This window comes from Sphaeramia orbicularis, chromosome 16 (genome assembly GCF_902148855.1).
Source record: "Sphaeramia orbicularis chromosome 16, fSphaOr1.1, whole genome shotgun sequence".
NCBI classification, from domain to species: Eukaryota; Metazoa; Chordata; class Actinopteri; order Kurtiformes; family Apogonidae; genus Sphaeramia; species Sphaeramia orbicularis.
In genome coordinates this window covers 47,189,560-47,205,648 of record NC_043972.1, presented here as the reverse complement: position 1 = coordinate 47,205,648, position 16,089 = coordinate 47,189,560, and the positions used below count along the sequence as shown (strand labels likewise).

The window sequence follows — 16,089 nt, the reverse complement described above, 5'->3', positions numbered from 1 at the left end:
ATTAACATCCATGAGTTTGGTATTAGATTTGGCCCATGAGCTGTGTTTTGATGACTAATCACTGAATGTACAGAGGTCTGATTGACATCATTGTTTTTGTTAGGGTTCCTCATATTAAGACTTTAAGACCAGGGCAGACATGATGAACAGAGTAGAGTCATAATGTGTTCCATGTTAGGATCAGACTGTGTGCTTTACCAGAGCTAGAAACAGAGCTAGTAGTGGAGGTTGAATGGGAGTGGTCCATGGCAGGAGAGGTGGATGTAGATGAACTCGTGTTGGTTCCTTCATCTGTCGTCTTCTTGAAGAAATTGTGCTGCAGGGCGTAGAATGGCGTGATTCGGCTTTTCGGGTCATAGTCCAGCATACGTAAGATCAGGTCTGAGGAAAAGCAAAGAGTAACATGAGAATGAGATGAATTCATGTTAAACAGAAATCTGATTGAGTTCTGTGTTTCCTTTGGTCTGTCTCAGTTTTATTTCCCCAAATATCACTTGGCATACACCTTTTATTACTATTCACTTAGACCTTTTCTTCAAGTTTCAGTTTAGTTTGATTTTGTTTTAACATATGACATCTGGCTCTAGTGTATAAGTGTGTGTAAAGTAAAGAGATGAGTTCAAGTGTTTGGAATGAGGAACAAGCTCGAGTTCTTATGACGGGGATCAGTTCCTTCATCTTCTCTTTCATTCAACATTTATTTGTCTTCCTCAGCACTAGTTTAATATTCATTTATTAAAATCTAATGGAAATTGTTGACAGAAGTATCTGCTTTGAGTCAACACGTAGCCCAGCCTGTACGTCTAACCACCGTGCTCATATGGTACTAAACTGGCCACTAGAGGGCAGACATGCACTGACAGAGGCAAATGTAAAGCCTCAGAGCTGCCCACAGGACAGACATATGATCTCCTATTAGCATGACATCAAGTAGCTTCAGTTTAAGGCCTATCTGGTGTTTTATTGGTTGGATTTTGTGAGGTTTTTTCTTTAATCGGGGTACATTTGTTTTTGTTTTCTTTGTGCTATTAAATTGTTTGTGTCTTAATGTGTATTATATTCATCATGTGCATTGTTGGCATCTTTCAGTCATTACTTCTTAATTATATGATCATTAGCCATTATCTTATCACATATTGACAGTACTGAACTCATTACAAAAGACAAAAACGGGTTCATCTTTATCACTGCTTACCTGAAAGACAGATCTAAATAGAGATTTAACATTAAATTTACTGGTAAATTTGGGATATGTGATTGGAACTTGTTTAAAATATCTTTAACTCTGCATTTATATACATTACAGGGAGACTACTTCCATTTGATCATGTTCTTTTTTCTTCTTATTTGCTGCAATGAAAATGTAACATTAGCTTTTCTTTGTAAACTTTGTAGGTTTACTTCCAGTGATGTGTTTTTAAGTTTCTAAGTTTTTCTTTTCATCATAAAATGTTATTCACTTTATTTTAGCTGCCTCTATTATATTTTAATGTTGAGTTTCTGTCTGAGGTTTCAAAGGAATAAGCGATTAGAAAATCAGCCGACAGTCGTGTTAGCAGGTCTGTGAGGCTGTGCTGCTACGAGCTAAATGCTCACCATAGTGTTAAGTAGGGATAATGCTTATCTTTTTAACATGCTAACATTTGCTAATTAGCACTAATTAGTTATAAACAGAGTTAAGAGCTATATATTCAGCAGGTATTCAATGATGACTGATACTACTAGATTTATACCGCTTATTTATTCTTATTCTATTTTTACCTCTTTTTTTTCTTTCATTTAACAAGGTGAGAGGGAAATATTATCTCAATTCCCTGTATGTCCTGTGCATCTAGGGAACTGACAATGAAAAAAAATTTGAATCTTGAACTGATACAATTAGAAAACTAAGAACGGCTGAATATTTTATAAATGTGATCTCTATGACACAAACTTCGCACTTGGAGGGTGTGATATACTCTCTTTCAATCTACCTTTCATTGTTATTTCCTGTATATGATCTTATTTATCCATGATCTGGTAAACTTGAATCCATTTCTCCAGACATAAAAAATGAATACTGGTGAACAAAGTAGAGATCCGTCTCTGCTCGTTCAGGTTCCTGCTGCTGCTTTACCTTTAAACTTCAGGTAGTCGCAGGGGGCGTGTCCTGGCTCTCCCGCCCTCCGGCCCCCTGGTCCCCCAGTCTCTACACCCAAAATCTCATGAAGACGCCGTGTGGCTGGGGGTTTATACTCCTAGAACAAACATAAGCGCATTTGTTTTGCCTAATGGTAAAGAAGAACTGACCGCTGTACTAATACATCATATTGGAATACTATGACTTAAACTGAAATCTAGTACCTTTTTAATGTCCTTGTTCTTCTTCACTGTCCACAGACCGTCTGACAGCTTGTCAAAATACTTCCTTGCTTTAGGAGCTGCATCCAGCATGTGGCTGGGAGGGACCCCCAAAACCTCCACAATCTTATTCATCTGGTCAACCTGCACACAGACACGACACATAGTAGAATTAGTCTGTGTACTGCAGTAACATCAATGACATTCATCCATGACAGAAAAACCACTATGAGCTACTCGTTTAGAAGATGACTAGAGGCTAGAGAAAATGTAGGGAAAATCTTTTTATGATCAGTGATGGAAAGTAAATGTGTCTGTAAGTACAAATATGAGGTGCATGTACTTTGCTCAAGTACTTTCACTTAATGCTGCTTCATCCTCCTATGTCACTACATCTCAGAGGCAAATACAGGGTGCTTGCTCTTTATCCAAATAAAAATTCCAGAATTTTTCAAAACTGCTATTTTTTTCCTCCAGACCTTGACTTTATGTACTTTTATACTTGTGTTCCTACTTTTTTGGTTGAGATTGTACCTGTTTGTGTGTACTAGAAAAGTTCATTTTTATAAATGTATGAATGAATTATGTTTTACTGACAGAAAAATTTTCAAAACATGAAAATCACAAAAGTCACACAAACAAGTCTCACTAGAATCCTTCCAGTACTGACCGATTAGTGAAATCATATCTAGTTTTTACATGCTATCCTCGTATTTTTTTTTTATCTTACAGGATTCTGTGCCTTTGAGCATACTCTAAAATTCAACTATGAGAGAAACTTTTTTCCATACTTCATTAAGACTTTCACACAAAATTCCAGACATTTCAAGGTCTGGAAAACAGTGTTTCAAAATTCCATACTTTTTAAGACTTTCTAGATCTGTGCAAGCACCCTGAAATATTACACTTTTTATTCAGCTACCTTTGACTGACAGCTTTATTTCCTTTTCAGATGCAGATTTTTCACAAGGGATAAAATGGCACATTTTTTGTACATTAATAAGAACAAAACCAATTTATTTGCTAATACTTTTGAACTAAAGCAGGACTTTTCATGTAAGACTTGTTTGACTTGATTATACTTTTTTTGGTACATTTAAGTAAACGATCTAAGTACTTCTTCTACCACTGGTTATTGCACTCCATAGCTGTTGCACACAAAATATAGTAGCATAGAGGCAGCTGGAACAAAGAGGACAACACAGCTATCACATTTCTACACAACTACAAAGCAAACTAAGGCGTTAAAACATGTTGAATCAGGCGTGTATGTTGCTGAAATACAATACAGAATCCCTGGACAGTCATTGTTGTTTTCCATGTTTAGGGAGGTGGTGCCATTACCTCATTGGAGCCGCTGAACAGAGGCTCTCCTGTGTGCATTTCCACTAGGATGCAGCCTAGAGACCACATGTCGATGGCCAGGTCATATGGCATTCCCAACAAAACCTCCGGAGAGCGGTAAAACCTGCTCTGGATGTACTGGTAGATCTGAGAAGAGAACAGTGAGAGGGAAGTGAGGAGACGTTCATGAACCAACACTGAGAGAAGGACGGTCCAGTTACTGTAGGTTTTCTTTAAATTCACATATAGAATAGTCATGTAGGCTGTAGACCGTATGTTGAAGAATCAACAAATCTAAGCACTTGTTATTTACTTTTTAGATTTAGAGAAAGAAAGTCAAATGACACTAATGTTGTGTTTCAGTGCCTCACGGTGATAGGAAGTCATGACGGATGAAACATTTTTGCCAAATTAAGAAAACTTAATTGTAAAGAGATAACAGTTTATATCAATTATCAGACAAAGATACTTATCCTAGAAGGAGACAAGTAGGCAGGTTTTTTCCCATGAAGCATTCAGGTCTGAACTGTTGTTCTAATTAACATGAACTAAGATTTTAACTTTATTTAAGCTAACTTTGATGGTGATAGTGAAGTGCTGAGTGTCCAGGTGCTGCTCACCCTCTGTCCCAGCTGGCAGGATGAGCCAAAGTCGACTATCTTGATGGCAGATCTCTTGGGGTTACACAGCAAGATGTTCTCTGGTTTCAGGTCGCAGTGAATGATTGACAGCTCTGGCGTGGCTAAGAATAATAATGCTGTGGACAGAAAAACTTATGTTCTTTATTTCTGTCACGAGAACCAGAATCCAGAGTTTCTACATTTGACAGTGACAACAAATCAGTTGTATCATAAGCAAAAGAAATTAGTATAAACTTTAAACACGTGATCGAAAACCTGTATATATTTCAAGAGAGAGAGAGACTTAACATGTTGAATGATAGTGAAGCCCATTGACCTTTTAAGAGTTGTTCTCTGTGGGATCTTCCCAAAGAGTGACCTCTGTCATATTTGTGTATTCGGATCCAAATATTTATTACAAAGAAATCAAGATTTAATTTCACATTTATAAAAAAGGCCTAAAATCTTTCAGAAATTTTCTTCGTCAACCTGCACACAAAACTAGCAACATGATGAAAACTGTGTATGGACAAACCTTACTGTCAAAAAATTATTCAGAAAAGGCTTACTAATAAACAAAATTAACCCTTTTTATAGTAACTATTTTTAGTAAATTCCCAAAAGCCTTTACAAAAACATAACTGAGTGAACGACAAATGAAAAAAAGGCTACATGTAACTGAACCCCTTAAAAAATAAACTAAGCATTTTCAAAAATAAAAAACAAAGTGACAAAAAAGTCAAAATGAAATAAAAAGTAAAAAAAAAAAAATTTAAATGCCAGACTATGATAACCCCAACGCAAACTTATAAGACATAACACTGTCCTTCATCTTTTTATCCAAATAATATATGCTTACAATGTGTGTAAGATAGAAGTGTCAGAGGTTTAAGAAATTTATTCCAACTGCTGTTAAATAAACCACAACCATGGTTATATAGCATGAAATTAGCGTGACATTTAAACTATTATTTCTTTGTGAGTTGAGAGGATCTGCACTTCCTGTCTTTATGCTAACCTTGGCTAATCATCTCTTCATCCCATGAGTCCAAATAAGACATGAGATGGATGTGGAATGACATACTACACAGTCAAATACAACACCCACATACTGCTCTTATGTCATTGCATTAACCCTTAAGATTCAACATGTGTGTGTTCACAGCATGTGCCCACCTGTACAGAGCTGCTGTGCAAATTTCCTGGTGAGGTTAAGGGATACTCCTCTGAAGTTGGTGTTCCTCAGCAGATCATACAGGTTGTAGCTCAACAACTCAAACACCAAACACAGATGGTTCCTAAACATAAAGTGACGCTTCAGGTGGACTGCACACAGACAGGTTGACAGACACACACACAAGAGAGACAAATGGGAGACAGGAAGGAAGGTTAAAAGAAACATGAACAAGAGTCAGCTCAGGGAAAAGCACCACACAACATTTCAAGTGTTTCAGCTAAATTAGTCAGATGTGGGAGGAGAATAAAAATGTTGCCCTGTTTTCTGTTTTTTTTCTTTGATAGTGAAGCATATTACACGTTGGAGATGGGTGTAATCTGAATTGTCTATGGCAATTTATCATTAATTTTACTTAGTTCAAACATAAACAGACCCCCTCATTATTCCCCATATTCTCCCACCTCCTTTTCCACGTACTGTATAACTTACCTATGTAATATTTCATCTCAGTGTCATGCTTGTTCATGAGCTCCAACAGGCGTAGTTCAATCTGTGCCTGGTTTAGAAACGCCTTTTTGTTCTTGATGATCTTAATGGCGACCCATTCCTGCTCATGGTGGTCGTAGGCCTTCACCACCTGCAAGGAGAAAAACAGCAACAAGCTTAACCAGGGTCAAATCTGAAAAGCGCAATTCTGTAAAAAACAAAAAAAAAACAAAAAAAACAAAACAAAGTACTGACACCTGATGACATTAGGTTTTGTTTTATTGAATGAGATATGACTAATATCAGGACCAAGACACGGTGTGCCTTTTTTATCATGAGGAACAAGCTATCCTGGGTATGTGCAAATATAAAGAAAAATAAACTCAAACAAATGCGAAGTGCATTAATTGTTTCAGCTAAAAACAGAACTCTAAACACTACAGTTTATATATTAGCAGTTGTACATAGTTGTGCACAATGTAAAAAATGACAACACGTTTATCATAGAGCTTCAGTGTTGATAATTCCACTTTTCAACTCTTAGAGGCCTCCAGCTCCATACTTAAAACACAGATATGTCTCTGTCTCATACTTAAAGAGAAAAAATTAAACAAATTTCCTAAACAACAGACTTTATATCACTAATTCCAACCTTCTTACGTTCAAAAGAATAAAAGAACCATTTCCTTTATGAGTATAAATGTCAAAACTCAGCCCCTTGAAGACTTTAAATTTGTGCTGGTACTGTTGCAGTTCGTAAGGAACCATGACCAACACTGAGGAAGACCCTCACCTGTCCGAAGGAGCCCTTCCCGATTAGTGAGTCTATCTCATAGCGGTCCAGCCACTTTTCTCCATTTTTGACAATGTAGTCGTAATTGTCGTCGTCATAGCCATCATTGTAGACTTTTCTCTCCTTCTTGGTGCTGCTGTCCTCTGGAGGGACCTGCTGGGCCCGCCGCTTCTTCTTAGTATAGTACACCTAGAAAAATACACCCATGAGATATATCAGAGTCAGCACTCATTACCTTGTTTTTTTTTAATCGTATATAAAATTGACAATTATTAGGATAAAGCATAGAGTTTTTGGTGCTTATGCAGGTTACATAAAATCTGACTGAGAGGAATTAAATGTAAAGGCATCATGACACATCTGCTTCAGAGCTAAACACAGCTGTAACTATTGTACAACTGTTAGTCCTCGATGTGAAACAGGACCAGACATTGTTTACATAGTGGCCACTTATACACAGGTCCTGTCTATACTAATTTACTCAAAAAACATACATGCCAGCCCAGGACCACCTCTGTCTTCTGTCCTCATATAACCTCTAAGGATTAAGAGTCACATGATGAACCTGAACATACAAAGTCCCAATTACAGAGCTCTGCTGTGTGAAGTAGCAATGTACAATGTGGGATCTTTAATAACCGGTGGTTTTGTAAATCATATTTGATGTCATGTGTTCTTTCATCCTACCTTAACCCTAACTTCTTACAAATCATGACTGTTCTTGTAATGCCTGAAGGACCAGCCTGAAACTGAACTAAAACAAGCCTCTAAAAGAAATAAATCTTTTAATGAACTTATAAAACCATCTAAACAAACAACTAAATAACACTAAATACAAGTGGAAGCTCTCCTCAGGTGTGTGTATGTGTGTCTCACCTCATTGATGTGCTTGTAAGTCTTGATGAGGTCAACAGAGAGTTTCCTCAGTGGGGCGCTGGCAGGGTCTCTGAAACTAGGGGGGATCCTCCGCTGGAGTATGGTCATATCAGACAGCACCTACAACATCAGGACAGAGAAGATGCTGTTAGACAAATCCAACAACCTACTATATACTGTGCATGATCAGAACCGATCAATAAGTTTGGAGCTGTAACAGTCTGCTCAGATCACACTGACATCATACAGTGGAGGGGTTTAAAAGAAGCAGATTTTATTTTGGTCTGAGATGAGGTAATGTCTTTGTGTATTTCATCAATGTGGTTTGCCTTTTTAAGGTTATTTTTAGGAACGAGGTGTATTGCAGCTTTTTAATGTGTCTCCACACACTTTTACATTGAAATTTAAGAGCTATGTATGCTCCAACAACAGAGAAAACAACAGTAATAATAACAGTGGCCAACCTCATGATGTTTCATTCAGGTTATCAAAAACACTAAAACCACTGGAATCTCCCAACCTCTAGATTTTCTCATACACAGAGCGTACGCCATCTCTCTTTTGGACAGAGCACAAACGTTGAGAGCAGAGGTGAACTGAGGGACCTCATTCATTCATTACAGTCCAACACAGATGACAACTTGCATAGTTCTAGATCTGATTGTACCGAATAGGAGCACAGGACACTCAGCTGCATTCATTGTACATGTTAGTCTTGTCCGGGGTGACAAAGCCCCCTCTGCTACTTGGGCAGGACTTTGTTTCTCCCTGCACTTCTATACAAAGGACACACAGTGCTGATCGAACATAGGATTAAAAACTAGAATGAATATTTTTGAGCTGCTTGACGATAAATACAAATTTGACTTGATCAGAAGGCAAGAAGTCTTTATAGCTCCTCTAAATTACCACGCCAAGCTAACGATAAATGTCCTCATCAGAGACATTCGGTGAGAAACACACTGACAGTTACACTAACAAGAAGTTCAGATGCCTCCTACTTTTTCACCTCCACAGCCTGGTCATCAGCTGCATAAAGTGGACAGAGACGTCAGATTGCTAGTTTCGCAAAGACACAGGACTGGACAGAAGCAGCCATGATAACTGAGTCACTGAGCTGTGGGGGGGCACAACAAAGACTAATGTAAGACTGTTCTTCACATGTCTTCGTCTTGTCCAATTGTAGCTTCCAAACCAAGTGTAAAGTTTGTAATTCTTCCATATGTGGATCTGCAGCGGGCCACAGTGAGATAGACATTTGTCATTTAACCAGTTTAGAGGGTTTGTGTGTTTTTTATTTGTTTTCATTAACCAAGAATGTTTTATAACCTGCAGACAGCTATTGTCTTCACTGTTCCTGTCTTTCCCTCTACCTGTGCAATTGAGTTTCTGGAGGCCTGTGTTGTTAGTGTATGTTTTTTGTGTGTTAGGTTTGTGCCAGTTTGTTATTATATCAACTATTGACTGCCGAAGAAAAACTACAGTATGCACATGTTCCACACACAAGAATCCCACTTCAGTCATGAGCCCCTTTTCCATCAGATTCCAAGGAACTTTTATTCCCAGGAACTAACTGACCTGGGTAAAAGAATTCCTGGTAATCTGTGTGCTTTGCATTTCCACCGCACCCAAAGTTCCCGAACATTTATTTAAATGAGGCTCGGTCGCTTTCCACTGTATTTCTTTTTAGCATATTAGACGTTTGATGAGGTTCAGGCTATTTTGAGCATATTTGCTGACAATGTCGTATGCTCTTTAACATATTTGGACGGACAGACAGATGATTGCAATGCACTTGTAGGAGGGAGCCAAATACGCTCAAAAAAGCATATGCATTTGGAAAAAGGAGCAAAAAAAAAAAATCGTATTCAGCAAATACGTCCGACAAGGTTCAGGCTTATTATCTGGAGTGTATTTGGATGGACAGACAGATTATTGCAATTCCCTCGTAGGAACGAATTGAATACGCTCAGCTTAGCTTGAGCCAAATAGCATATGTGAAAAATGGATCTCGTTGTCCAACTGCTTCTCGCAGCTTCTCTTATTTTGCTCCATGATCAAAACACAAATGAACTGAAACTTGTAGAAATGGAATAAACAAGTTTGCAGCCACACACTAGTGAACGGAAGTGTAGAACCACAGGTGTTCTTCAGCACCTAGCCCCGCCCCCAAGAACTCCAGGGAATTCCTACCGTCTACCAGGAACTTTTTTCAGGGAAAGTTTTTTACCTAGATAATTTTGGTGGAAACACACTGAGATTTTTCAAAGTGCTTGGTAAAGAAAAAAGTTCCTGGAAAAATACCTGCAGTGGAAAAGGGGCTATGCAATGTTTAGTGTTAAGTTTTTATTTCCTGTCCTGCATGGGGTCGTCTACAAGTTGGGGACTCACCCTGTTCCTGCTCAGTTCCACGCTGCACTTAAACCCATAATTAGTTTTATAACAGCTGTGGATTCCAAGTCACCTGAGCTGCTCATATAAATATGGGCGACCTGTAGTGTAGTCAAATATACCAGGCAGCGAACATGGACTAAATGAAATATGTGGAAGTATCCATGGTGCCACTGGTTTGTGGACCACCAATGTTGCCATTCTGGCTATCTTGAAGCTAGAATTGACCACGTCTGGACCAGAGCATGGAGTGATGGGTGAAATATAATGTTACTGCTAAAAGACTGAAAATGCCTACAGCCCTCCTAACTAAGAAATGTTACATTGAACACCATCACATAATGTCAGTTACTTGATAATGTTAACAAATACACTAGTGTTTGATAATAGTTAAGTCAGTTCTGTGTATCTGTGTGCAATGTAAAGAACAAACACACTCAGAGGCAGATAACTGGCAGCCTGTTAGCAAAGATATGCTAACAGGCTAGATTTTACAATTAAGCACTTGTGTTTTTGAGACATAAGCATAAGAAAGTCAGCATGTAGTGGCTGTCGGTGGTATTGCACTCAAAAATACTTCTGCTCTGACCTCAATTATGAGCCAACGCTGTTGCACCATGACATCCTTACTTCTGCACTCTAAGAACTCTCCCTACTGATGAAGTGAAGTCAGTTTCATACCTGATAGCGGTATAGTGTCTTTAAATGAGTGTGCACTGTGCTACAATGTTGTTCATATGAAAACTCTCAAGTGATTCTATAAATATCACTAGGTTCCATTAATAACCACACTCCCCATACACCCATGTGATATGATCTAGTCATCTATTGGAGATCTCTGGGAATAATGACAGGATGATATAAAAATAAACATGACAACACAAACCATGTGAATGCGGATATATATATATATATATATATATATATATATATGGGGGGGCGGAGCTATTTACATTGTGGGGATGTAAATCAAGGACTAGCCTCCCTTAATGGGTCCAAATGAGTTTTGATTGTTATTATCTTATTAGAGGTTTCATCTGAATACGTCTGTACTGAAAGCATGTACAGTGAGATCTCTGTCCCCTTGTGAGTGAGTTCAATGCACATGTGTGTTGTTACCTGCTGCTGCTCGGCCATGGAGTGGATGGAGCTGAAGGAGGGGTGTGTATGTGTGTGCTGGCTGGTCATGGCTGGCTCAGCGAGGGAGAAGCCCTGGGCAGTGGAGGAGGAGGAGGAGGAGGAGGAGGAGGAGGAGGAGGTGGGCGGACATCCTGAGCTGCTTACACCTAAAGACAACGAGAAAGAGAGAGGTGATTAGAGAAGAGACGCCCAAAGTTTCGCTTAAATAGCTACTGCTGCTCATAATAAGAAGGAAACCAAATGTGGATCACACCTTACTCATTCAGTACAAGTGCATTTAGACACAGAGTAATGTGCACTAAACAGAGACAGAAAACAACTCCAAAAAGTACAAACTTTTGTGGCTTTTGTGTTCCAGAAATTGTATATTAAACACATCTCTCTGTGTACAGCTGCTAATGTTCACATTTCACACAATGAGGCAGAGTAAATGTTTAATATCATCACAAAACTGTCTTCATATTTCACATTTGTATTTGCAATACAGGTCACTGTGTAAATCTAAAAACACAATAAACATTATGACACAAAACTAAAACAGGATTCCAAGTAAAGTCAGATTTGTTTCCCTAATTCTCATGGTTTGTGGTGAAGTAGAATAAAGCAGCTTCACAAGACAGTATCTTCATATATGAAATCATGCATTAATCTAAAATTTACAGTTTCATTATTTCACCATAATACCTCATAGACAAACACTAAACTAAATTATACAGGTCAGCTCTGCAAAATGAAGTAAAAACTAATTATGGGTTCTTAAAATTAAACTGAAACCAAAAACACAAATTGAAAGACTAAATCAAAGTTAACATACCCATATAAATTCTAACGTATTCTCATGTACATCATAACACTGAACGGTAGCAGAACATATGGCTCAAAGCGCTGCTGTTTAAGAGCATAGACCCAGCACAAGAACAAATGTGGAGCAGAAGAACAGAGGCTCAATCACACCACCTAGTCCACAAACTCCACTACTACAACCACAGAGACATGACACTCAGCCTCTGTACAAGTAATAACCACCAACTAATAATCCTACCGTGACCATTAATCAAAGACAAAAACCCAGGTTTTCATAAGACAAGGGAGTCTGTCGGTCAGGAGTCAACATACACACACACACACGCACGCACACACACACAAAATCACCAAGGAAAAGACCCATTTATGCATGTTTATATCCACTGCTCTTACGGAAATAAGAGTTGGTGTTAATGAAACAGTACACACACACAACCACTGTCATCAAACCACAAGCTGAAAGTTTGGTATCGGCCAGCTGAGGACCAAACACACACAGACCCAGTTAACTGAAAGAGTCGGTGGTTTTCTGTGGACAAATTATGTAACAAAAGTGCTAGTGGGGTATGGATAAACCAGATACACACAAACACACACTATGAGGAACTTACAGGGTGATGGAAATCTATCACGATAGAGCAAGTTTTCACGTTCATATAGTTTTTCTCTTCACTTTTACATTTTGATTCATAAAAAAAAAATCTGAGAAACAGCTACAAGATTGTTACTATAGTACCAGATTTTTTTATTTTTTTTTCCTGGGGGGGGGGGGGGGGGGGGGGGGGGGGCTATTTTAGTTATTGATTTGTTGTTGTAGCTATACAAGCATTTGCTGTTTCTATAGATTCATTCATCCAATGTGTGGAAAGTGGTGGACAGGAGGACTGGGGACATTTCGTTAGATGTTTGTTAGACATAAGTTCAAGGATCTCTTGGTTTTCAAAGCTTGCATCAGAAATACAGAAAACCCTCGAGCAGTTTTAAGCACAAGTCACCATTTGGGACTCTAATTTGCTGAACTGTCAGCTACGTGATTATACTCACTAGAATCTAAGTACATGTTTTCTGTTTCTGAGTGGTATACCTCTTGCTGCTGCTTTTTACTGGCCTATGATAAACCTCTGTTCACTCTCACACACCTATTCTTTGGTTATCAACACATCACAGGGATAACTGTGCGATGATGCAGCTTTGATTTGTTGCTCATTTTACTCCAGCAGCTGAATGCAGGCATCCTACATGATTTATAGACAGCATTTAAAAACTTTTGTGTGATTTTTAAAGGAATGATGGTTTCCACAACTATTTGCAACAAATATTAACATATCAAACCAATACTGCACTTAGACTTATACCTCTGAAATTACTGTAATGTTATTTAAATCATTGCAGCAGCATATGCAGGCTAAATATCATCTATATACACAGTGATGACCAGTGTCAATGGTTTATACTCTGAATAGAAATTATTCTGAGTCTCTTAAGTGAGTCACTCATATCTATAATTTTACAAGTTTTTACTTTATTTTGTTGGGCGTCACTTATGGTGAATTACTACAATGTTAGGCAAGTCATTTCCCAAGGGGCCATTTTGTCATGGATTAACTTTCAAAGAACATCAACAGGTAGACTGGGTTGTCAGGACACACTCACACAAAAAAATCACCAAGGAAAAGGCCCATGTATGCATGCTGGTGTTCCTGAAAGAATACTACAGTGCAATTTCTTAAAGACCTGGGTACACAAAAATATACCTCTATGTCAGGAAACTAGTGATGGGCAATGACATGCAATAGGATTACAACCAAGCTGAAACAGGAAACCCATAACTGATGTTCTCCACCCTCACTGACCAGACAAACACCGGTCAAACCTAAAGCAGAAATAGAAAATGTAATGGACTGCGTGGTGACAGTGGAAATAAAGGCCACCCTTATAGCTCCAGGCATTTCCATAAGTTTTCAGAAGGCTTAGGTGAGGTCTGTGTTCAAGTTTTCCCCCCCTAAATTCTCTATATTTTTTAATAACGTATAATTTAACATAATCTTTAATCATTGTTGCCATAACTGTGTCGTAGTGGAAAAGCTAGATTCAGCAATAAATTAACATCCAAAAATCAAGCTTGCTTAACAAGAACAGTCAACGTCTGACCACTTATATGCATTAGATTTAGCTAAAGTCATGTAGTACATTTGATGTTCTCCTGCACATTGATTTTACATTTGTCCCTAAATAGGCAAGGAAACTCTGACCTCTCACTCCTACGACTTGTTGATACTTAAGTTTGCTCCACAACAGAACAGCTACTATAAACGCTATGATGTTACTTGTATGGACAAGAAACTTAACATATTCACATGCAAACTAATCATGCGTTCTCTATCACTATCACTATTTATGAAAGCAATGATCCAGTTTTAGTTATGAAACAGGTTTACAAAAGGAGTGACAATGATAAAAGAAAGCTTTAGGACACAAATAGAAATACTGTTTTTCCACTTAAAAGAAAAAAAAAACTAGTCCAATTGAACATACATACAATATATGTATTGTATATAGTAACAGCTCTGTGCAGAGTTGTAAACACGTATATCTGAGAGTAGATTTAGTATATTTTGTCATTGTTTCATATTAATAATAAATGATCATATATTGTTTGGCTGTAAAGTACAGAGTACAGTGTAGGTCACCCCCTCTTCACTGTCAACTCAAAGCCTTAAAATATACAGCTACGTATGTAACACACAAGTGACATGAGCCAGATACCAGCTGACAAATGATTAAAATAGCTTTCTGTTTGAAAAAAAGTGAACAATGGATTGATTATTTTAAAAGCACATCCTTGGTTTTCCTTTTTTCATCCTTTAAAGTTGTTTGGTGATGTCGCCAATGTGTTGCATGTGAGAGCTGTTTGACAGGAGAAGGCCGTGCTACCTAACACACCAACAACCCTGTGGATGGGAGGAACTAAACAAGGCTGCACTGAGCCTCTGGGAAAAGGCCATCAAATGACCAACATTAGATGTACATAGGGTCTAGCACGTCTGTTTCAATGCAGAGGTCTGAACAGTGGAGTGACTCACTAAAATAGCTCCTATTAAGGTACAAGAGATTTCATAGTAGCAAAAATTAGGTCTGTATTTATATCACTATAACACTATTCAGGACAGTGAATTCAAGAATAGCTTAGTAATTACAGGTTCCTCACCGCTATACAGTGGTTCCTTATACAGTGCACACAGTTATTCTGAGTGCTTGACATCTGAAAAAAAGATGGCTGAGATTTAAAATAGAGCTCTGTGGCTAAATGAGGGTCTGTATGTGAACCTGAAAAGCATTCAAAGCACCTCTGTAACGCACTGTATGCGAGGACTGCTGTTCTATTGTGTGATAAGGTAGAGAAAGTAATCCAATCACTGACACAGTTCCAGTGTGGCGTCCAGATTACTGCGATGCTCTGGCTTACAGACATGACACTGCTGGGGAGAGAGAATATCTGCCTAGTACTGAGAAATCTGCACCATCTCTTTAAGAGACTCAGAGGCACTCACAGCACTTCCTCACTCTGGCATCCCCCTTCCTGTGCTGCCATTGGCCGGGGCCCCCTCTTTCTCTGTCAGCTGATTCGCTGCTGGTATCTAAGGGCTGGCTGGCCAGCACTCTATAAATAAACCCAGTGCTGTCTCAGCAACCAGCCTACAATACTCATTAGCTACTTCTCTCCTCTTCCGCCTCTCTCCTGCTAAGCAAGTAGCTTCCAATAGCAGGCCTGGCTCTCAGCAGCAGTCTGACATACTCTCCCCTAGCAACCCAAGCCACCCTACCAGCTGCTCTCTCCTCCCCCTTTCCTTCATCATCCTTCCTGGTTTCTCAAACCTTTCCACCTCTGAATATGCATTCTCTCTTCCATTTCTCCATCTATCATATCCACATACCCTTCATCCCTCACTCCTCTCCCCTCCTTTCTTCCTGATTTCAATCAGATCCACTCAGGATCCACCTAATTCTCTTTTGCTGCCAACAGCTTCATTGTTCTATTAAGTTTCTTATTGATGCAACAATATTTAGGGCAATAATAGAGAGGAGTCTCTCCAGGAAGCACAGCATCTCACGGCGCA

At 38.7% G+C, this 16,089-nt stretch overlaps 2 protein-coding genes across 3 annotated transcripts in view; both read right to left on the bottom strand.

Annotated features, from left to right (window-relative positions):
- Positions 1 to 16,089, bottom strand: part of LOC115435634 (zinc finger protein 239-like) — a 695,125-nt gene that overhangs the window by 136,839 nt on the left and 542,197 nt on the right. The window lies entirely within an intron of this gene.
- Positions 1 to 16,089, bottom strand: part of dyrk1b (dual-specificity tyrosine-(Y)-phosphorylation regulated kinase 1B) — a 51,368-nt gene that overhangs the window by 3,692 nt on the left and 31,587 nt on the right. For both annotated transcript variants that reach the window (XM_030158139.1, XM_030158138.1), the window contains exons 2-11: positions 11,147 to 11,313; positions 7,637 to 7,756; positions 6,761 to 6,949; positions 5,971 to 6,118; positions 5,481 to 5,630; positions 4,305 to 4,441; positions 3,685 to 3,831; positions 2,344 to 2,484; positions 2,117 to 2,237; positions 199 to 381 (exon numbers count right to left, since the gene is read on the bottom strand). In XM_030158139.1, coding sequence (XP_030013999.1) covers positions 199 to 381; positions 2,117 to 2,237; positions 2,344 to 2,484; positions 3,685 to 3,831; positions 4,305 to 4,441; positions 5,481 to 5,630; positions 5,971 to 6,118; positions 6,761 to 6,949; positions 7,637 to 7,756; positions 11,147 to 11,215 — 1,405 coding nt within the window. In that variant the 5' untranslated portion in view covers positions 11,216 to 11,313. The remainder of the gene's footprint in view (positions 1 to 198; positions 382 to 2,116; positions 2,238 to 2,343; positions 2,485 to 3,684; positions 3,832 to 4,304; positions 4,442 to 5,480; positions 5,631 to 5,970; positions 6,119 to 6,760; positions 6,950 to 7,636; positions 7,757 to 11,146; positions 11,314 to 16,089) is intronic.